The sequence below is a fragment of the Hoplias malabaricus genome, chromosome 16 (genome assembly GCF_029633855.1).
Source record: "Hoplias malabaricus isolate fHopMal1 chromosome 16, fHopMal1.hap1, whole genome shotgun sequence".
In the NCBI taxonomy this organism is placed as follows: Eukaryota; Metazoa; Chordata; class Actinopteri; order Characiformes; family Erythrinidae; genus Hoplias; species Hoplias malabaricus.
The window spans coordinates 2451148-2474261 of NC_089815.1; the positions used below are offsets into that span (position 1 = coordinate 2451148).

The following is a 23114-nucleotide window of genomic DNA, read 5'->3' on the forward strand; positions in this document are numbered from 1 at the left end:
ACCAGAGGAACCCCATCGCTCTAGAGAACACAGTTCCACTGTTCCACACACCAGAGGAACCCCATCACTACAGAGAACACAGTTCCACTGTTCCACACACCAGAGGAACTCCATCGCTCCAGAGAACACAGTCCCACTGTTCCACACACCAGAGGAACCCCATCACTCCAGAGAACACAGTTCCACTGTTCCACACACCAGAGGAACCCCATCGCTCTAGAGAACACAGTTCCACTGTTCCACACACCAGAGGAACCCCATCACTACAGAGAACACAGTTCCACTGTTCCACACACCAGAGGAACTCCATCGCTCCAGAGAACACAGTTCCACTGTTCCACACACCAGAGGAACCCCATCGCTCCAGAGAACACAGTTCCACTGTTTCACACACCAGAGGAACCCCATCGCTCCAGAGAACACAGTTCCACTGTTCCACACACCAGAGGAACTCCATCACTACAGAGAACACAGTTCCACTGTTCCACACACCAGAGGAACTCCATCGCTCCAGAGAACACAGTCCCACTGTTCCACACACCAGAGGAACTCCATCGCTCCAGAGAACACAGTTCCACTGTTCCACACACCAGAGGAACCCCATCACCCCAGAGAACACAGTTCCACTGTTCCACACACCAGAGGAACTCCATCACTCCAGAGAACACAGTTCCACTGTTCCACACACCAGAGGAACCCCATCGCTCCAGAGAACACAGCCCCACTGTTCCACACACCAGAGGAACCCCATCGCTCCAGAGAACACAGTTCCACTGTTCCACACACCAGAGGAACCCCATCACTCCAGAGAACACAGTTCCACTGTTCCACACACCAGTGCTGGGTGGTTTACACTCCTCTGGCCCACTCTTGGCATTGGAAATGTTGACCTAAGTTTAATCTCTGTAAGTCAGGCTTTGTTTAAAGTGCAAAGTATTGATGCAGTGGTAGCCTCTGAAAATTCTCCCGAGGGTCAGAAGCTTGTATTAAATTATGGATTTGTGGGTGGACGTCTCCTTTCATGTTTCCGTGGCGTCCGAGGTCTAAAAGCATCGACGAGGGCATCAAAGTGTTTTTATTGATCACAGGAAGGTCCTACAGAAGCACACTCTCCTCCACGCTGCATTTAACAGAGCTCCTGACCTCCGCCAGGCTCAAGGTCACACAGCTGCCGCAGAGAACGCGGTTCTGCTGTTCCGCAGGGTCACACCATAGCTCCCGAATAACAGCCTCGGCCTGGTGAGGTACCTCTCTCTGATTTCTCACTGAGAGATCCCTGAGCGCCGCGGCAGGAGCCGAGCCTTAAAGACCCAGCACCATCCTCTACACTGTTTATTACACACAGATCCACACAATACCACCTTAAATGGGGCCTCATTCTGGCTTTCACTGCCATATTTAAGGTGAAACAAAAATGTCCACCTCCTGGGGAACAGAAACGCTTCATTTAAGGTGGCCCAAAAATTCCATTCATACACTGACTACATTTGCAGCACAATTTAAGGTGGAAAGGAAAGTTCAAGTCAGAATTTTAGAGAATATGGAGTCAACTTCAGTCTTAGACTGTTGCACATTTTAAGGTGGAAGGGAAACTTCAACCTTTTGGAGAAAGGAAAAGCAATTCTATTAATAAGCTGGTGATTTAAGGTGGAAATGGAAGTTCAGATCAGAAACGGGGAAAATACGGAGCCAACTTCAGTTTCATCAGGTTGTAACTGTTGCACAATTTAAGGTGGACCTGAAAGTTCATATCAGAGGCTTTGAAAAAGCAGAGCCACTCAGAATATACCTCATTAGAATTCACCTGCTGCATGATTTAAGGTGGAATGGAAAGTACAAAGAAGGGAGAAAATGGAGCCAATTTCAGCCTCATCAGATTCTAAATTTTGCACAGTTTAAGGTGGAATGGTTTAAGCAGTCATTAAACAGTTTAAACAGTCATTAGAGGCCACCTCAAGCCTCATATAGAAGGTAATAGCCGACCAATTTAAGGTGGAATGGAAAGTCAACTTCAGCCTCGTGTATTGTGTAACTGCTACATTATTCAAGGTGGAATCAAACATTCAACTAATTCCACACACACACACACCCTTGTATGGTCCATGTATCTGTAATTGAGCATTGCTGAAGCCCCCCCGGTTAGAGCAGAGCTGTGTAAAGCCTGACAGGAGTGTGACAGGAGGAATATGATTGGCTGAGAGGTTTATAATTAATCACCCCTCCCTCTTATCTCTATTCTCATCCACTCCTCCATATCACGCCTGAATGCTCTCGCGCCCACAGCAACATAAATCACACGTTCATCTCCTTTACGACCTCATGTCCTCGTGACGTCCAGCAGATTGCAGAGGTCACTGCAATTACATCAAATATCCTCTCGTTTATGAAACTAACTTTAAAACCCTCTGAACTTGGCACAACACCAGACTCCGGCACCGAGGCATATCCCCCCCTTTATTAACCCCCAGGAGACATCACCTCCCTCTCCATTTACATCCCTTACACACTCAGACTGACGGACCGCTCCGATAAGACCTTACAGCTGAAGAAAATCAGTCTCGAAGGTGATTATTTACCATTTCTACAAGAATAAAGAATTAAATTACGCTGTCATCTCTGAATAAAGGGGTTTATGGTCCATAGAGAGGGTCCCCCACTGCGGGAGGTGGGGGGCCACAAGGGGTCAGTAAACTGTGGTTTCATATTGTTTCATAAGTAAGACGCTCGTATCGTTAATGCATGACAATGAAACATACTGGTTTCAGCAGCGTCAGTCGATAAAGATCAATCAACAACAACAATCACAGCAATGTTCTGGGATCAGTCACGATTAATCACAAGGTAAAATGCTAGCAATTAACACGTTAAAGTTTCCAGGCAGCAACAATAAGATATATTCATATAATAACATTATTATTATTATTATTATTATTATTACAATTATCAACACCACGACAGTAAACTCAGATCATTTCTAATGGTTCATTCCTCATCAAACGCAGGCTGTGATTGGTCAGAAGTGTAGAGTTTAACCAGTGAATACTATCACTATTAGTGTGTGTGTGTGTTTGTGAGAGTGTGTGTATGTGTGTGTGTGTGTGTGTGTGTGAGTGTGTGTTTGTGAGAGTATGTGTATGTGTGTGTGTGTGAGAGTGTGTGTGTGAGAATGTGTGTGTGTGTTTGTGAGAATGTGTGTGTGTGTGTGAGTGTGTGTGTTTGTTTGTGAGAGTATGTGTATGTGTGTGTGAGAGTGTGTGTGTGTGTGAGAATGTGTGTGTGTGTTTGTGAGAGTGTGTGTATGTGTATGTGTGTGTGTGTGTTTGTGAGAATGTGTGTGTGTGTGTGTGTGAGAGTGTGTGTCTGTGTGAGAATGTGTGTGTGTTTGTGAGAGTATGTGTGTGTGTGTGTGTGTGTGTTTGTGAGAATGTGTGTGTGTGTGTTTGTGAGAGAGAGAGAGAGAGTGTGTGTGTGAGTGTTTGTAAGAATGTGTGTTTGTGAGTTCTGGTCTGAGGCCAGGCCCAATGCCATCATTCAGCCGGTGGGCCGTGAATCTCTCTGTAATCACAGTGTTATTCTGTGCGTATCACCCAGGTTACATCTGCTCCATAGTGATATAATGAGCAGCACACAGCGTGTAAACAGCTCACCTCTCCTCTCTCTTTTCCTCTCTCTCTCTCTCTCACACACACACCACACACACACACACAGCCTCATTATACCGGCCGGCGCTGTGCAGCAGTGTTTGGGTAATGTTCTTCATTTCAGCCTCTTTCACGGGTTGATGCATTTTCAACAGTGATGTCAGAGAGAGGTGAGACGCTCCCCACAGAGAGTCAGAAAACACACACACACACACACTCACACACACTCACACACACTCACTCACAATGTGTCTCTGATAATAACACAGGAATTTACTATAATTATCAGATCTTTAGAAATTAAAGAATGAGAACATAAAGTGAGAGAGAGAGACAGAGAGAGAAAGAGGAGAAAGAGTACAGAGAGAGAGAGAAAGAGAGAGGGACACAGAGAGAGAAGGAGTGTGTGAAAAAGAGAGAAACATGATGGAAACAGGTGAGATAAAGAAAGAGAGAATGAGAGAAACACAGAAAGAGAAACAGAAGAGATCTTAACTGTACCTTTAGGGTCATTTTGGCGAGGAGCTCCTGCAGGTCCATGATGCCCTGAACGAGGCTGAGGAAATCACTGCACGTGGGACAAGCTCAAAAAAGCAAGGAGAGCAGCAGAGGGAGAGGGAGAGGGAGAGAGAGAGAGAGAGAGAGAGATGATTACAGATCAGGGTCAGTCCTCTTAAGGTGCGTCTCCCTCGGGTCAGCACCGCAGCCACGTGAGGAACCTCGGGTCTACGCTGGAGTCCATAGCGAGTAAACGAACAAAACCGTTCCCAAGGTTCCTCCACGGTTACGTCGTCAGAACAAACACCCTGCTGTCGACACTCGGACTCTGACTCTTCTCCGGACCGCGGCGCAGATGTGGTCTGACGTTTAACTAGTTTCTTAAGGCTGCGTGAGTTGTGTTTGTTTAATCTGAAAGACGTGACATTACAGAGCGGAGGGCAGGAGAGAGAGCAACTGACAACCTTTAGACTGAGTTTAACTTCACGACTCTCACTTAAAGTAACTCTAGGTAGTATTTTACCTTAAAGTCACAGCTTCAAAATCATTGTGATGCTCCACTGAGCTGTAACAGGGAGTAAAAAGCCCCTGTTGTTGCTGCTCTGTGCTCAGCACTGCAGAAACTGCACTATGTATCATTTGGAGGAGGGTAGGAAACCACCTGGACAGTGCCGTAAATGTGAATTATACCAAATCTATCAAGTGTTGCTTTAAGCTTTGATTTGAGTGTTTCATTCTACCTTAAATGCATGATGTCGAGGCTAATGCTAGCTTTAATTCCACCTTAAATGGGCAACTTCACGAAGCAGAACAGTGGCTTAGTCTTATTCCAGCAGTGCAACAGAAACAACACAACAACAATAAATCATTTAAATAAATAACCGCAGTCAGGAACGTCTCCGAGAACGGGACAGAGGCCGTGATTGGTTAGAGGGGTCTGATTTAGCCTATCATAGCTGCTTTGCAGTGTCATCATTAATTTGCATAAAGTTGAGAGATCTCAGGATCTGTGGCTGATCCGTGGTTTCTCTCGGGAGACGAGTGGGGAACGTAAAGGTCCTGTGAACACAGCGGTGTCCTCCGACTGCTTCAGGATGAAGGAGTCTCTCTCTGTGACACAACAACAACAAACAGAGGCTCGCTGGGGTTCATTCTCCACAGAAACACGGCAGAACCACGGTCTGTTTAAATTCAGAACAGATTTAGGTGGCTGTAGAAGCTCGTGGTGATAATTACGGCTCTGTGCTGAAGAAGCGAGTGAAATTCCCATTAAGGCCCCGTCCCGTAATCGCGGGGCAGAGCTGCGGCGCTGACAGCGGGAAAACCTCATTTATACAAACGGCTTTTAGTAATTGACACAAAACTGAATTTCACTTACTGCGATTGAGGTTGGGACACTGCATGATGTAAGCGTTCGGAGCGAAAACAAATTTAACATCCTGCATGATCCCCTGGAGAGAGAGAGAGAGTGAGTGAGAGAACAGAGAGAGAGACAGAGAGAGTGAGAGAGAGTGAGTGAGAGAACAGAGAGAGAGAGAGAGACAGAGTGAGTGAGAGAGAGAGAGAGAGACAGAGTGAGTGAGAGAGAGAGAGAGAGAGAGAGACAGAGAACAGAGAGAGTGAGAAAGAGAAAGAGAGAGAGACAGAGAACAGAGAGAGTGAGAAAGAGAGAGAAAGAGAGACAGAGAGAGAGTGAGTGAGAGAACAGAGAGAAAGAGAGAGTGAGAGAGAGAGTGAGAGAGAGAGTGAGAGAGAGAGCGAGAGAGACAGAGAACAGAGAGAGAGAGAGAAAACAGAGAGAAAGAGAGAGAGAGACAGATAAGAGAGAGAGAGAGACAGAGAGAACAGAGTGTGAGAGAGAGAGACAGAGAACAGAGAGTGTGAGAAAGAGAGAGACGGAGAACAGAGAGTGAGAGAGAGAGAGAGAACAGAGGGTGTGAGAGAGAGAGAGACAGAGAAGAGAGAGAGAGTGAGACAGAGAGAACAGAGAGAGTGTGAGAGAGAGAGAGAACAGAGAGAGAGAGAGAGACAGAACAGAGAGAGTGTGAGAGAGAGAGAGACAGAACAGAGAAAGTGTGTGAGAGAGAGAGAGAGAGACAGAACAGAGAAAGTGTGTGAGAGAGTGTGAGAGAGAGAGAGAACAGAGAGAACAGAGAGAGTGTGAGAGAGAGAGAGAGAGAGACAGAACAAAGAGAGTGTGTGTGTGAAAGAGAGAGAGAGACAGAGAACAGAGAGAGTGTGAGAGAGAGAGAGAGAGAGAGAGAGAGAGAACTTTATTTCCAAACACTAGTTGACATGTGTGATATAATCCTACAGTTTCTGACTGGTGTCGTATTCTCCTGGTTTTTATGGTCTACATCATAAACCCGCGCTGTGTTTTCTCCCCTCGTCTCGTTACGGGAGACGTTACGCATCTCAGTCTCACATTCTTCAGGACGCTGATGTAATGAAAAGGTTTGAAGAGTCTTTATTCCTCTGTCAAAGGTGACACAGGAGGTTAATAGAACACCTTCCTGTTTTACTGGCCTCAGTGGGTCAGACACAGCAGTGCAGCTGGAGTGTGGTGTGTTCTCCCTGTGTCTGCGTGGGTTTCCTCTGGGTAACTGTCTGTGAGGAGTGTGGTGTGTTCTCTCTGTGTCTGCGTGGGTTTCCTCCGGGTGACTGTCTGTGAGAAGTGTGGTGTGTTCTCCCTGTGTCTGCGTGGGTTTTCTCCGGGTGCTCCGGTTTCCTCCCACACTCCAAAAACTCACGTTGGTAGGTGGATTGGCAACTCAAATGTGTCTGTAGGTCTGAGTGTGTGAGTGAATGTGTGAGTGTGTGTTGTCCTGTGAAGGACTGGCGCCCCCTCCAGGGTGTGTTCCCGCCTTGTGCCCAGTGATTCTGGGTAGGCTCCGGACCCACCGCCGCCCTGAACTGGATAAAGTGTGTGTTATTGTATTGTAGTGTGGTTGTACCTTGAAGAGCCCGTGTCTGTGGCTGTGCTGACCGAGCCATATCCCGCTGCCTGCTGTCAGGTCCATCTGAGGAGGGTCTATCACTCTCTCGTAAATCCTGTCCATCACACACACACACACACACACAACGTTACAGAAGACACAGCAAACTCCACACATCCGCTTTAACATTTTGGTGATTTGGCACAACAACATTAATCTGAACAGCTGAGGTTGAGTGGGCGTGGTCCAATGGCTGTAAGATGAGTGGGCGTGGTTAAATGGCTGCAAGTTGAGTGGGCGTGGTCAAATGGCTGTAAGATGAGTGGGCGTGGTCAAATGGCTGCAAGCTGAATGGGCGTGGTCAAATGGCTGCAAGATGAGTGGGCGTGGTCAAATGGCTGCAAGCTGAGGGGCGTGGTTAAATGGCTGTAAGCTGAGGGGGCGTGGTTAAATGGCTGTAAGCTGAGGGGGCGTGGTTAAATGGCTGTAAGCTGAGGGGGCGTGGTTAAATGGCTGCAAGCTGAATGGGCGTGGTTAATTGGCTGTAAGCTGAATGGGCGTGGTTAATTGGCTGTAAGCTGAGTGGGCGTGGTTAATTGGCTGTAAGCTGAGTGGGCGTGGTTAATTGGCTGTAAGCTGAGAGGGCGTGGTTAAATGGCTGTAAGATGAGGGGGCGTGGTTAAATGGCTGCAAGCTGAGTGGGCGTGATTAAATGGCTGTAAGCTGAGTGGGTGTGGTTAAATGGCTGTAAGCTGAGTGGGCGTGGTTAAATGGCTGTAAGCTGAGTGGGCGTGGTTAAATGGCTGTAAGCTGAGTGGGCGTGGTTAAATGGCTGCAAGCTGAGTGGGCGTGGTTAAATGGCTGCAAGCTAAGGGGCGTGGTTAAATTGCTGCAAGCTGTAAGCTGAGTGGGCGTGGTTAAATGGCTGTAGACACTATTTCCTCTGTGTTTCTAGAACATTGCACACAGTCTCCCCATCAATACAGAGAAAAGAGGTAGTGAGAGAGAAGGAAAAGAAAGGGATCAGAACTGAGAGAGAGAGAGAGAAGGAAAAGAAAGGGATCAGAACTGACAGAGAGAGAGAGAGAGAAGGAAAAGAAAGGGATCAGAACTGACAGAGAGAGAGAGAGAGAGAGAGAGAGAGATGTACAGTGATATCTCCTCAGCGCTGACTGACTGTATGAATCCTCTCAGTGTGGAACACAGCAGGTTTGGCATTATCAAACTGCAGCACACACACACACACCCTTCACCTGTCAGCTCTACACACATCTCAATGAGCTTTCAGATCAGAAACCACCCCCCACCACACACACACACACACACACACACACACACACACAGCTTCCTACAGAAACAGAGAGGTGCTGTATTTATTCCATTCAGTTCCACTGCCCTTTAAACCCAAACCCTGACACTAAACCAAACCCCAAACACCTCGCTGCACAGATCACCCACACACAGGGAACCATGTGACACCATGAGACCAATCACAGTCAGGGGGAGGTCTGTGAAAAGGGGGTAAAGACTTGTGTTCTGCAAGTAGAGCACCCAGACGGCACACACACACACACACGAAGGAGGAACAGAAGATTAGTGAAATAAGACACGTACTGCACCGTGTAGAAGCGTAGCAGGACAGAAGAGTGAGCTAAACACCTCAGCACAGAAGTGCTCCAGCGACGGAGGCTCAGATCACACGCGTTTAGAGATAAAGCCCATGTCTGTGAGCACAGAGCTGAAGGGCCTTCAGAGTGTTTCTGTCTGTTTTCACATTCCCTCCTCTCTTCTTTAAGCAGAACTTGGCACTAGACTCACACCTGCAGTGGGCTACTGGGCTTGTGATTTTTCCTCCATCTGTTTTCAGAGTGACATCAGTGCGCTCCCACAGCGCCCCCTCCCTGTGGCTCTCTAATGGCACTTTTCCACCGCATGCTTCCTCCTCTACTGGACTCTACTGGTCTCTACTCTCTGATTGGTCCCTGGTTGGTTTCCCACAGCTCTCCTCTGAAATGTATCAGTGTCGTCTCTAACCCCCGTCTCTAAGGGGAACAGTGGGCTTTGGAAACCACAACAACGGCGGTGGTGGTAACGTTAAGCGGTGTTTACTCATGGTGTATCGGCGTGTAGTTGTTGTTTGGGACTGAACATAGCTCCGTCATCAGTTCAGACAGATCAGTAGAGTTTGTTCCTTCCTTGTTGCAGCATCCAGCTCTCGCTGGATTCTTTCGTCGGCCACCGATCCAAGGAGCGTTTGAACCTCTTCAAAAGACCACGGCGTCATTTTACGAGCTGGCGTCGTGAGGACCTCTGGGACTGATTGAGAACATCTCCTGAACATCGCTGATGTTCCTGGTGTGTTTCTGCATGAGCTGCTGGTTTAACTCCCGAGCAAAGCCCTGTCTCCTCTTTCTCAGCCGTGGGCCTCGTCGTTACCGAGCGCCGACAGCTCCCTCCCAGCGCCGTGGAGACAGGCGTCCATTAGGATGCTAATGCGGCCTCGCTAGCGGTGAGCGTATGAACTGAGGTTCGTTTCAGCTTCCTTTCAGCAGTGAACTGATGAGGCGTCGTCTGTCAGCAGCTGATCAATAACAGAACAGAGAGGGAACGCCGTCCCACGTCATTCATCCACCGCCGGCCCAACAAAGAGAGACAGACAGAGCATTCACTCCACTCTGATAATGAGCTCAGCTTCGTAAAGGCAGGATGCTAATTAGCGCTAATGAAGTGTTGTCAGATATCCACAGACTCTAAATTACAGCCTCCACACAGATACAGACCTCATTTTCAGTCTATTATACAATAACAGCAGCAGCGGCGCCGACAAACCACCAACTGGGTGAAGTGAGTGACACTGACAATCTGGTGACAGTGCCCCCTGTTGGGGGTGGAGGAAGTTAACAGGCAGTCAGTCAACAGTCAGTTCTAGAAGCAGCAGAAATCTGAGGGCCACATTGTGAGTCTCCAGAACTCAGTTCTGTGGGAAACAGCAGTCTTGGAAAACCACGTAAAGTGAGGCGCTGTTTACTCATTGTGTATTCGTTGTTGTTGGTGCTTGGACTGAACAAGGCTCCGCCCCCACTGCTCACAGTGCAGTTTTTCTTGTCGCATGTTCAGCTTTAGCTGGAGATTTTCCTCAGCCACCGACCCAAGGAGCGTCTGCCCCTCTTCAGAAATCCCTCAGAGGAATGTTACGAGCTCTCTCTCTCTCGAGGCCTCTCTGGCCAATCAGAGCTCTGCAGGGTTTACACCTCACATTCAGCACCTACTCGGCTCAGTCGGAACCGTTTCTAGAAGCAGGTTCCAGGACCAGGACCAGATTTGGCCGGTGGAAAGAGCCGAGTCCAGTATGTTCCATGCCGTAGAAAAGCTCCACAATATTCTCCTGAGCGTAGACTGTGTTTACACTCCTTCGCTTCTCCTGCTGCCCGTCAGAGCGGTCAGTAATTACAGGCTCAGCATCCTCTGCTCTGGCCATGATGTACTTGCTCTACTCACTAAGCACTCTACTGTCCACCTCCGTCCACTCCATCCCTCCATCTCTCTTTCAGTCTTTTTCCTGACGATTTAAACCCTGTCAATCTTCTCTGCACTTTCTCAGCTCCAGACCATTTAATGAAAAGGAGCTTTCAGCCTCGAGAAATCTGAGAGAACACACACTGTACTTAAAGAGATGAGAGAGAGAGGGAGGAAGAGAGAGTCAGAGAATGAGAGAGAGAGAGCGAGAGAGGGAGGAAGAGAGTCAGAGAGAGAGAGAGGGAGGAAGAGAGGGGAAGAGAGAGAGAGGGAGGAAGAGAGGGGAAGAGAGAGTCAGAGAGAGGAAGAGAGTCAGACAGAGAGAGGGAGGAAGAGAGGGGAAGAGAGAGAGGGAGGAAGAGAGAGTCAGAGAGAGAGAGGGAGGAAGAGAGAGTCAGAGAGAGGAAGAGAGTCAGACAGAGAGAGGGAGGAAGAGAGGGGAAGAGAGAGAGAGGGAGGAAGAGAGAGTCAGAGAGAGGAAGAGAGTCAGACAGAGAGAGGGAGGAAGAGAGAGTCAGAGAGAGAGAGAGAGAGGAAAAGAGTCAGAAAGTGAGAGAGTCAGAAAGTGAGAGAGAGGGAGGGAGAGAGGCAGAGAGAGGGAGGAAGAGAGTCAGACAGAGAGAGAGAGGGAGGAAGAGAGAGTCAGACAGAGAGAGAGAGGAAGAGAGTCAGACAGAGAGAGAGGGAGGAAGAGAGAGTCAGAGAGAGAGAGGGAGGAAGAGAGAGTCAGAGAGAGAGAGGGAGGAAGAGAGAGTCAGAGAGAGAGAGGGAGGAAGAGAGAGTCAGAGAGAGAGAGAGAGGAAGAGAGTCAGACCGAGAGAGAGAGGGAGGAAGAGAGAGGGAGAGAGAGAGGGAGGAAGAGAGTCAGACAGAGAGAGAGAGGGAGGAAGAGAGAGTCAGAGAGAGGAAGAGAGTCAGACAGAGAGAGGGAGGAAGAGAGAGTCAGAGAGAGAGAGGGAGGAAGAGAGAGTCAGAGAGAGAGAGAGGGAGGAAGAGAGAGTCAGACAGAGAGAGAGAGAGAGGGAGGAAGAGAGAGTCAGAGAGAGAGAGAGGAAGAGAGAATCAGAGAGAGAGAGGAAGGAAGAGAGTCAGAGAGAGAGAGGAAGAGAGAGTCAGAGAGAGAGAGAGGGAGAGGAAGAGAGTCAGAGAGAGAGAGAGGGAGAGGAAGAGAGTCAGAGAGAGAGAGAGAGGAAGAGAGTCAGACAGAGAGAGAGGGAGGAAGAGAGTCAGAGAGAGAGAGGAAGAGAGAGTCAGAGAGAGAGAGAGGGAGAGGAAGAGAGTCAGAGAGAGAGAGAGGGAGAGGAAGAGAGTCAGAGAGAGAGAGAGAGAGAGAGAGGAAGAGAGTCAGACAGAGAGAGAGAGGGAGGAAGAGAGTCAGAGAGAGAGAGGAAGAGAGAGTCAGAGAGAGAGAGAGGGAGAGGAAGAGAGTCAGAGAGAGAGAGAGAGAGAGAGAGGAAGAGAGTCAGACAGAGAGAGGGAGGAAGAGAGAGTCAGAGAGAGAGAGGGAGGAAGAGAGAGTCAGAGAGAGAGAGAGGGAGGAAGAGAGAGTCAGACAGAGAGAGAGAGAGAGGGAGGAAGAGAGAGTCAGAGAGAGAGAGAGGAAGAGAGAATCAGAGAGAGAGAGGAAGAGAGTCAGACAGAGAGAGAGAGGGAGGAAGAGAGTCAGAGAGAGAGAGGAAGAGAGAGTCAGAGAGAGAGAGAGGGAGAGGAAGAGAGTCAGAGAGAGAGAGAGGGAGAGGAAGAGAGTCAGAGAGAGAGAGAGAGGAAGAGAGTCAGACAGAGAGAGAGGGAGGAAGAGAGTCAGAGAGAGAGAGGAAGAGAGAGTCAGAGAGAGAGAGAGGGAGAGGAAGAGAGTCAGAGAGAGAGAGAGGGAGAGGAAGAGAGTCAGAGAGAGAGAGAGAGAGAGAGAGGAAGAGAGTCAGACAGAGAGAGAGAGAGGGAGGAAGAGAGTCAGAGAGAGAGAGGAAGAGAGAGTCAGAGAGAGAGAGAGGGAGAGGAAGAGAGTCAGAGAGAGAGAGAGAGAGAGAGAGGAAGAGAGTCAGACAGAGAGAGAGGGAGGAAGAGAGTCAGACAAAGAGAGAGAGAGAGAGAGAGAGAGAATGGGGGGTTTGTGGGAGAGAAGGGAATGCAGTGATTTGCAGCATCATCAGGGCCCTACCCATCATCTCTGCTCTTATTTTTACATTTTCTTTACGATGTCAGCGGCTTTTTCCGCATAAAAACATCCAACAAATCACTGGAGGCTCCTCTCAGGGCCTCGCAGAGTCGACCTTGTGAATACAGAAGTACTTTTCCTACAAACATCCTGCTCTGTGTTTTACAGAGTAAAGGAACCTGTTTCCTCTGTTCTATCGCTTCACATTCAGCATTCGGCACCTAATTACCTCCGTGTGTGTGTGTTTAAGGCGGTATTGAGGGCACAGTCGGGGGTGCTGGGTTTTTTAAGGTGGATGTTGTGTGTTACAGGTCACTGAAAGCTGGATGGTGGCAGTTTTAACAGCGTGACACACAGCTCTGAGAGTAATTGGATTTAAGGTGTGACAGTGATGAGCATGTGCATGGCTCGGAATGTGATTTGTGTGTGTGTGTGTGTGTGGAGCACATGATTACTGTGTGTGTGTGTGTGTTTATGGAGGAGGTTTTTTTTCAGAATGTTTAACCTGTTTACCGTCAGAGCTCTGTAGGAGCTGTGTGTCATCCAAGACAAGATTCTGTTTATTTATGCATTTATTTATTTATTTTACCAAAAATATGGCTGTGGAGCAGGCCAATAAACACACACACACACACACACACAGTCCTTGAAAACATCAGGCACTGTACAAGATTCATGTCAAGTGTCTCCCCAGAAACTTTCTCTTAGTGAGGTTTCTTTATTTATTTATGTTTTTGTTTATTGTTCACACATTATTTGCCTGTGTCTCTCCTGACACACACACACACACACAGACAGACACACACACAAACACAGAGACACACAAACACACACACACACACACACACACATAGACACACACACAGACAGACACACACACACACACAGACAGACACACACACAAACACAAACAGACACACAAACACACAGACAGACACAGACAGACAGACAGACACACACACAGACAGACACACACACAGACAGACACACACACAGACAGACACACACACAGACAGACAGACACACAGACAGACAGACACACAGACAGACAGACAGACACACAGACAGACAGACACACACACACAGACAGACACACACACACACAGACAGACACACAAACACAGACAGACACACGGTGCTGAGAAATTGTCAATAATTCAGTGTGAAAAGTGGAAGAGGGCGGAGCCACTATAAAAACAGTAGACCATTGGAGCTGTAGTTTGAAGCATTAGTGACGAGCCAATCCCACGGGCTTGGGGCGGGGCTTTCCAGCGGAGGCGGAGTGGTGGGTGGAGAAAGAGGCGGGGACTAGCTGTATATTCACATAGGGGCGTGTCCTGAATGGGCCTTTGATCTGTGAAATAACTTCCACATCAGCTCCGATCAGAGAGGGGTTTAGGGTTTAATCCAGGATCCGAGAGGTGTGTTAAACACTACGTTTTCTTACGATTTAATAAATCATTCATTAATACGTTCACCTCCGTCTGAGCGCGTCTCACTCCTGCACGGTCTAAAGTGTATGAGCCGCTGTCTCTGGAATCCAAATATAACCCAGGAAAAAAAAAATAAATGAAAGAAATAAAACGGAAAACAGGAGCCGACATTACTCCGCTCTGCTCCAGGAGGCGCCGTAAACATGCGACAAACTGCCAAGAAAGAGCTAATTAGATGAATAAAGCTTTGATGTCTCATTTCGGCTCCAGTTCCTTTCTGCAACACTTTCCTCTCTGAGTGTTTCACGGAAGAAAACAGAGAACAATTACGAGAGAAAGTCTGCCATCGTGTACCGCACGGCTTTTAAACGGCGAACAGACGAGTGTCAGATACCAGCCAATCCCCGGACTCGCTTTTGTAAACATAATTGGAAATGGTGTTGTTTATCACAAGAATTAACAACAGCTCCTACAGACACGAGCGCGTGGTCCCGAGGTGTAACGACGCTCTGATACCTGTTACTGAGGAGGAGGGGGCGGGGGGAGGGGTCGGGAACAAAGAGCACAGAGATAATTACCTGTAAATAACCAGCGCTATATCACTCGGCCTCTTTGTTCTTCCTTTTCTCTCCATCATTAAAGGGTCAGCGGACCGGACCCCCGCCCTGCTCCGGATTATCCCCCGCTTTATAAACAATACCCCTCATCACAGTGAACAGAAAATATAGTCCTTCATTACAGCAGCCGTCATTCATTTACCTCTTGTTTACTTCATAGTGACATCTAGTGGCCTGGCTGTACGAGCCCCTCCGCAGAGGAACACACCCCACGAGCCCCACAGCAGTGTTCTCCCCCTGTGTAAACAGCCCCTGTTCAGAACGCACCTGTTCCTTTAAATGATAATGAGCCGCTCGCTGTTCACCCCGACCCCGAGCGCACAGCAGTGAGGAGCGAGGAGCAGAAGCTCTGGTTTTTAGCCGTTTTCACTCTGTTCTCTTTCTTCTCCGTTTTTACTCAGTGCTCTTATTTCTCCGCGCTCGTTGTGTCTGTTTCGCTGAGTTTAACCTCGTCTTTGTGCTCTCACATAAACACGGGTCCAGCGCTGTAATTGGACAGACTCAGACGAGGGGGCGGGGCCATTCTAAAGTCTCTGCACTTGACGTCAGAAGCGGAGCAGAATCAGAACGACTCGTTTTATCCAGTGTTTTCGCACAGAAAACTGACGGGGGTCTTGTTTCACAGTGTGTGGGTTGGTGGCCACGCCCTGGCGTGGGTGACCCGCTCTATGGATCATAAACCGATTCATTCAGCGATGAGAGGGCAGTTTGATTCCTCATCTTATGTGAGTTGCGCTTTATGGAGAAACAATGCAGAAATAATAAATAATAAGTGTTTGCTACATTTTAAAACGGTGAAAACGTCTTATCGCTTCTTTGATGTGGACCGTGACATGAAGCTTTGAATTAATAAGACTTCCTTTCATCTTCCTTGCAGCGCAGTCACATGATGCTTATTAGCACATAACACAGAGATGTGTGTGATGCAGGGATCCAGGAAATTTCTTTTGTTATTGAAATTTGGGCTGAGAACTTTAATTGGGAGACGTCCACGAGCCTCGAGAGACTCCAAAAACACTCCAGGAGACACCGCAGGACGGGAAACTGTGTACACACACTCACATTTCTCCTGAAACGAAGGGGTTAATCAGGAGTGCGTTCCTCCATTCACTGCAAGAAAACTCTTCACTCTCCTGAAGGGCTTTACACTAGATTTTGGAACATTTGCTGTGAGGATTTGATGGCATTCGGCCTCAAACACCCATGAGGTCAGTGGAGGTGAGGGATGATTAGTTCTGGGTCACACACAACACTCCAACTCCACAGATGTTTGGGGGGTTGGGGGGGGGGCTTGTCACCATGGTGACATTAGGCTCATGTACAGCTGCTCCATGGCATCCCTTTTTGAACACGTGGTTATGCTCCAAAGAGTGGGTCGCCCACATGGGGGCAGCCCTTTTACAACTGAAGCTGAATCTCTGATACATCCTGGTCACTAAGTGTCAGTGTAACAGCTGTTTCATAATGTGAAGGGCAGTCAGTGGAGAAAATGACTGAGTGCAACTTTAATGAGACAAAGGTTTAAAGCAACACTAGGTAAGATTTGGTATTTCTGTTCCTGGGCTCCCCCTACAGCTTGTGCAGTGTACTTCACTTTTACAGCACGGTCCTGAAAATAACAGGAAGGGTGGGAGGGTGTCCTACCCTCCTCTGAAAGATACATAGTGCAGTTTCTGCAGTGCAGAGCCTGGAGTTAGCAGTGATAGATGCTCTATTCTCCCTGTTTCAGCTCAGTGGAGAACCTCTGTGATTTTTAAGCTTTAATTTTAAGGTAAAAATATCACCTATTGCTGCTTTAAGGAAAAGAGGGAACAATGTTTTTATTATTATTCCTCTTTCCGGGTCACGGAGAAACATGACGGTGCTTTTCCGGAGCTAAATGAAGACGTTTACGCTCATGAATATATTTATGCGCCGAGGGCTGCAGGAGGACACTGGGTAATTTGAGAAACTGAAAACAAGCACTTCAGCTGCGAAGAGGAGAGAGAAGAGAAGAAGAGAAAGATTTGTAGCTATGAGGAGTCAATATGTCCTCATTACCGCGGAGAAAATGACCCGACATGGGAAATCAGCGAGACACTAAGAGCTCTCTCTCACGCCCGACTCGCCCATCCATCAGCGAGACGTCACAGATTATTTCCAGCTCTGGGCTTCACTCCGAGCAGAAACACACACTGCGTCCGGATACGTCTGAACACACACAGCATCATCCGGGACTCCTCGCACCCCCAACACACACTCTACAGCACACACACACACGCTCCTCCCGGCTGGGAGGAGACACGGGAGCAGCCGGGTCAGGACCAGCTTCTTTCCAGCCGCCAGAGCTCCGCTGAACCCTGCGCTCCATCCACACAGCAATGCTGCAGACGGCACCTTTAATTAGGAAAGGCACCTCTATATTAACTGTAGATTTAAAGTTGTGTTGATGTCATTCGCACCGTTTCATCTCCAGGACGTTTATTGTGTTATTTTATTCTCCACAGTTGTTTAATGAAAGATTACAGAGACCCCCCTCTCCTTCTGGAGAAGAGAATGTACTGAACCTTTAGAGAACACAACTGGACTCTAACACCACTGCTGTACCTTTAAAGATACACTCCACTGTTTGTAGCTTTAGTGACAGTGATGTACCTGCACCGTACCTTTAATTCTGGGAGTGTATGATATCAAACGGCTTTTGAGAGAGAGCGAGATAGAGAGTGAGAGAGAAACAGAGAGAGAGAGGGAGGAGGAGGAGAAGAGAGAGATCAAGGCTGCTTGGATGATTGAGTTTTAAAGAGCTCAGTGAGAGAAAAACATCAATATTTTGGCCTTGTACCTGATCAAATCTCTTTTAACCAATGGAGTCTCAGTCGCTCGCCGTTAAAGCTGCACACCATTGAATGCAGAACTATTGACTGATGATTCCCATTGTGATTTATCAGGAAAATCAATAAACATTTGGTTCATTCATTCATTGTCTGTAGCCCTTATCCAGTTCAGTGCGGCGGTGGGTGGGAACACAGGGCGACACACATTCACACACTCACACCTACAGACACTTTTGAGTCTCCAATCCACCTACCAACGTGTGTTTTTGGAGCGTGGGAGGAAACCGGAGCACCCGGAGGAAACCCACGGAGACACAGGGAGAACACACCACACTCCTCACAGACAGTCACCTGGAGGAAACCCACGCAGACACAGGGAGAACACACCACACTCCTCACAGACAGTCACCCGGAGGAAACTCACTCAGACACAGGGAGAACACACCACACTCCTCACAGACAGTCACCCGGAGGAAACCCACGCAGACACAGGGAGAACACACCACACTCCTCACAGACAGTCACCCGGAGGAAACCCACGCAGACACAGGGAGAACACACCACACTCCTCACAGACAGTCACCCGGAGGAAACTCACTCAGACACAGGGAGAACACACCACACTCCTCACAGACAGTCACCCGGAGGAAACTCACTCAGACACAGGGAGAACACACCACACTCCTCACAGACAGTCACCCGGAGGGAAACCCATGCAGACACAGGGAGAACATGCCACACTCCTCACAGACAGTCACCCGGAGGAAACCCACGCAGACACAGAGAGAACACACCACACTCCTCACAGACAGTCACCCGTAGGAAACCCACACAGACACAGAGAGAACACACCACACTTCTCACAGACAGTCACCCGGAGGAAACCCACACAGACACAGAGAGAACACACCACACTCCTCACAGACAGTCACCCGGAGGGAAACCCATGCAGACACAGGGAGAACATGCCACACTCCTCACAGACAGTCACCCGGAGGAAACCCACGCAGACACAGAGAGAACACACCACACTCCTCACAGACAGTCACCCGGAGGAAACCCACACAGACACAGAGAGAACACACCACACTCCTCACAGACAGTCACCCGGAGGGAAACCCATGCAGACACAGGGAGAACATGCCACACTCCTCACAGACAGTCACCCGGAGGAAACCCACGCAGACACAGAGAGAACACACCACACTCCTCACAGACAGTCACCCGGAGGAAACCCACACAGACACAGAGAGAACACACCACACTTCTCACAGACAGTCACCCGGAGGAAATTCACTCAGACACAGGGAGAACACACCACACTCCTCACAGACAGTCACCCGGAGGAAACCCACACAGACACAGGGAGAACACACCACACTCCTCACAGACAGTCACCCAGAGGACACCCACGCAGACACAGGGAGAACACACCACACTCCTCACAGACAGTCACCCGGAGGAAACCCACGCAGACACAGGGAGAACACACCACACTCCTCACAGACAGTCACCCGGAGGAAACCCACGCAGACACAGGGAGAACACACCACACTCCTCACAGACAGTCACCCGGAGGAAATTCACTCAGACACAGGGAGAACACACCACACTCCTCACAGACAGTCACCCGGAGGAAACCCACGCAGACACAGGGAGAACACACCACACTCCTCACAGACAGTCACCCGGAGGAAATTCACTCAGACACAGGGAGAACACACCACACTCCTCACAGACAGTCACCCGGAGGAAACCCACGCAGACACAGGGAGAACACACCACACTCCTCACAGACAGTCACCCGGAGGAAACCCACGCAGACACAGGGAGAACACACCACACTCCTCACAGACAGTCACCCGGAGGAAATTCACTCAGACACAGGGAGAACACACCACACTCCTCACAGACAGTCACCCGGAGGAAACCCACGCAGACACAGGGAGAACACACCACACTCCTCACAGACAGTCACCCGGAGGAAATTCACTCAGACACAGAGAGAACACACCACACTCCTCACAGACAGTCACCCGGAGGAAATTCACTCAGACACAGGGAGAACACACCACACTCCTCACAGACAGTCACCCGGAGGACACCCACGCAGACACAGAGAGAACACACCACACTCCTCACAGACAGTCACCCGGAGGAAATTCACTCAGACACAGGGAGAACACACCACACTCCTCACAGACAGTCACGCGGAGGAAATTCACTCAGACACAGAGAGAACACACCACACTCCTCACAGACAGTCACCAGGAGCGGGACTCGAACCCTCAACCTCTAGGACCCTGGAGCTGTGACCGAGACACTACCTGCTGTTGCTGGCGTATAACTGTAATTAAAAAATTCTCCATATATATATTGACACACCTGATATTGTTCTGTTAATCTGCCGAATCTTTCTGGTGTTTTGTCTTATTCTAATTTTCTTTATAAAGACCTCTGCACTTAGTTCCACATCGTCTCACCCTGTGCATCACAGCCCACAGTCCACTGTTAATAATGTAAATGTAATAACAGTGTCAGAGGGCAGTGTTAGTGATGTTATTAAATATCTAGCCCGTGTCACACTGGAGGAATTAAGAGCGTGACTGAACGTCCAGAGATTAAAGATTACAGCTCACACAGCTCTCTGCATTAAGAAGGACATCTCCGTTATGAGCTGGAGTCTTTAATCACGGGACGTCTGTTCTGTCACGGTCTGCATTCCTCATGCCACTGGGACGAATAAAGCTTGAATGAATTAAGATCTGAGACTCTGTTTGACCTGGAGTACGGCGGAATTCAGAGCAGCAATCTGTAACAATCTGAAAAAGACTGGTGTATAAATGTATTTATGTTTTGAAAATCTTTACTGAAGAATCCTTAAATGGCACAAATTATGGTTCAGTGCATGTTCACATCAAAGTGTGTATCAGGAGCCCACCAACTCACACACTGTGAAACAAGACCCCAGTCAGTTCTCTGTGCGCTGCCTGAGTCAGAAACACGGGATAAAACGAGTCGTTCCGATTCTGATGTCAAGTGCAGAGACTTTAGAATGGCCCCGCCCCCTCGTCTGAGTCTGTCCAATCACAGCGCTGGACCCGTGTTTATGTGAGAGCGCAAAGACGAGGTTAAACTCAGTAAAACAGACACAACGAGCGCGGAGAAATAAGAGCACTGAGTAAAAACGGAGAAGAAAGAGAACAGAGTGAAAACAGCTAAAAACCAGAGCTTCTGCTCCTCGCTCCTCACTGCTGTGCGCTCGGGGTCGGGGTGAACAGCGAGCGGCTCATTATCATTTAAAGGAACAGGTGCTGAAAGCGGGCGTTCTGAACAGGGGCTGTTTACACAGGGGGAGAACACTGCTGTGGGGCTCGTGGGGTTTGGACCGAAGCAGGTCACAGACGTTTCATTAAGAAACAGAACTGTGTTCCTCGTGTCTCGCCACAGGTCCAGGTTCTCCTGGTCCTGTGTGGGTTCTATGTGATGGAATGGTGCTCCGTCCAGAGTGTGTTCCCGTGTTCAGACGACATCAGGATGAAGTGCTTATAGAAGATAAAAAAATGAAGCTTTGATTTATTGAATTAAACGTAACGTTGGATTTAATAAAAAATCATTTACAGCCTTTTGTGGTTTGAAAAGTGCACAATTTAAAATTAATTACTCGATTAATCAATTAACAATTAATCTTTCAGCCTGATTTTAAATTATTAGTTTGAAAACATGCCCAGAGTTAATGATTAATGAGGATGGAGGGCGCGTAAACGGACTCTGAATGAATAAAGCGCTGCTAAATACCATCATTAAATCAAAACAAGATCAAAAGATCAAAGAGAGTGGATTCTGTTTCCATTTACTGCAAGATTTCTATTTCACCTTAAACAATAAACCCAGCTCTCTCTCTCCCTCTCTCTCTCTCTGTCTAACACACACACACACACACACAGTGTTAGAGAACTGAAAATGCTCCAGCAAAGCAATCACCACATAAAGATTCATTATATTTCACACAATGCTTCATTATCCATCCCATCGCAGCCAAGCGTCTGCACAAGAGCAGTGTGTGTGTGTGTGTGTGTGTGTGTGTGTTCTCTGGTTTACAGCCTGTGATGAGTTTCCAGTGGATAAACCTTAATTTGAACAGGTTCAACAAAGTGGAACTGGAGCGGAAATGTTTGTCCTCGTGATCCGCTCTGAAGTGGACGCTCTTCAGAGTCAACGACCACTCGAGAGCTCCACACGACCAGCGCCGAGCGGCAGGGGTCCGCATCCACACTGAGGAAAACACACAGAGTGTGAGAACATCATCCACAACAGGCTCCGGGACACGACCCACAACAGGCTCCAGAACAGACTCCAGAATACGACCCACAACAGGCTCCAGAACACGACCCACAACAGGCTCCAGAACAGACTCCGGAACACGACCCACAACAGGCTCCAGAACAGACTCCGAAACACGACCCACAACAGGCTCCAGAATCTAGTACATGATTCAAGCCAGGACCATTTTATCAGTGTATGGTTTCCAACATTGAAAAAAAACACACACACACACTTCTGGAAAAACACTCATGCCCCTCCCCCAATCAGCAACTCTCACAGTATCTGACTGTATTTGTTTATTCTCCTGTAAATGGAGAGAGACCAGCACCGAACCCCGCTGAGACTCGCTGAGACACGCTGAGACCAAGGAGGGAGGATAAGGGACAGCTGTAATGAGTGGAAAAAAGTGGGGCTCATTAGTATGCGCGAGGGGCTGCATGCTCATTGGCCGAGGTTGCCATGGACATGACATTTGAACATTTCAGCATCTATAATCAGAGCTCCCCGAGGCCTGAGGGAGTCGCACTGCGTCCAAAAGAGTTCCATCCGTCTGATTCTCCTCTTCATGAAGACACCAGGAGACATACGTGGACGCAGCCCGCTCACGCGCTCTGTGTCTACAGACACACTGCTGGAGCACACGCAGAATCAGGCCGAGAGACCAGAGAACCCAGCCGTGTTACTGTATAGAGCTGATGGAAAGTGTTCTCTGTGTCTCAGAGTCTCAGGTGCCTTTCAAGAGGCATGTGTTCAGTGACACGGTGTGATGAGGGTTTCTCCTGCAGAGCCGTCTGGGGGCTGGGAGGTCAGGCTTATTCAGCTGTGGTGTCCGACCTTGTCCGACCCAGACTGAGAATCTTCCGCTGTGTTGTGGACAGGAGACAGTGAGAGACAGAAACTCTGTTTGACTCTTGTTCGGCCCGAAGTGGTGACCACGCCCCCCCTCTGTTTGGAGAACATGCCTTCTCTTTGTGGAGACCACACTCCATCTCTGAGTCAAGACCACGCCCCTCTAACCACACCCACTCTCTGAGTGGAGGCCATGCCCTGATTTTAGTGTGTGTGTGTACGCGTGCCTGTGTCCATTTGTGTGTGTCTGTGTCCGTGTGTGTGTGTATGTCTGTGTGTGAGTGTGTGTATGTCTGTGTGTGTGAGTGTGTGTCCGTGTCCATGTGTGTG

At 48.7% G+C, this 23114-nt stretch overlaps 1 protein-coding gene across 1 annotated transcript in view; it reads right to left on the reverse strand.

Moving 5' to 3' along the window:
- Positions 1–23114, reverse strand: part of LOC136671610 (protein kinase C-binding protein NELL1-like) — a 146770-nt gene that overhangs the window by 79471 nt on the left and 44185 nt on the right. Inside the window, exons 5-7 of the mRNA XM_066647355.1 lie at positions 7094–7190; positions 5518–5590; positions 4143–4225 (exon numbers count right to left, since the gene is read on the reverse strand). Of these exons, the coding sequence (XP_066503452.1) occupies positions 4143–4225; positions 5518–5590; positions 7094–7190 (253 nt within the window). The remainder of the gene's footprint in view (positions 1–4142; positions 4226–5517; positions 5591–7093; positions 7191–23114) is intronic.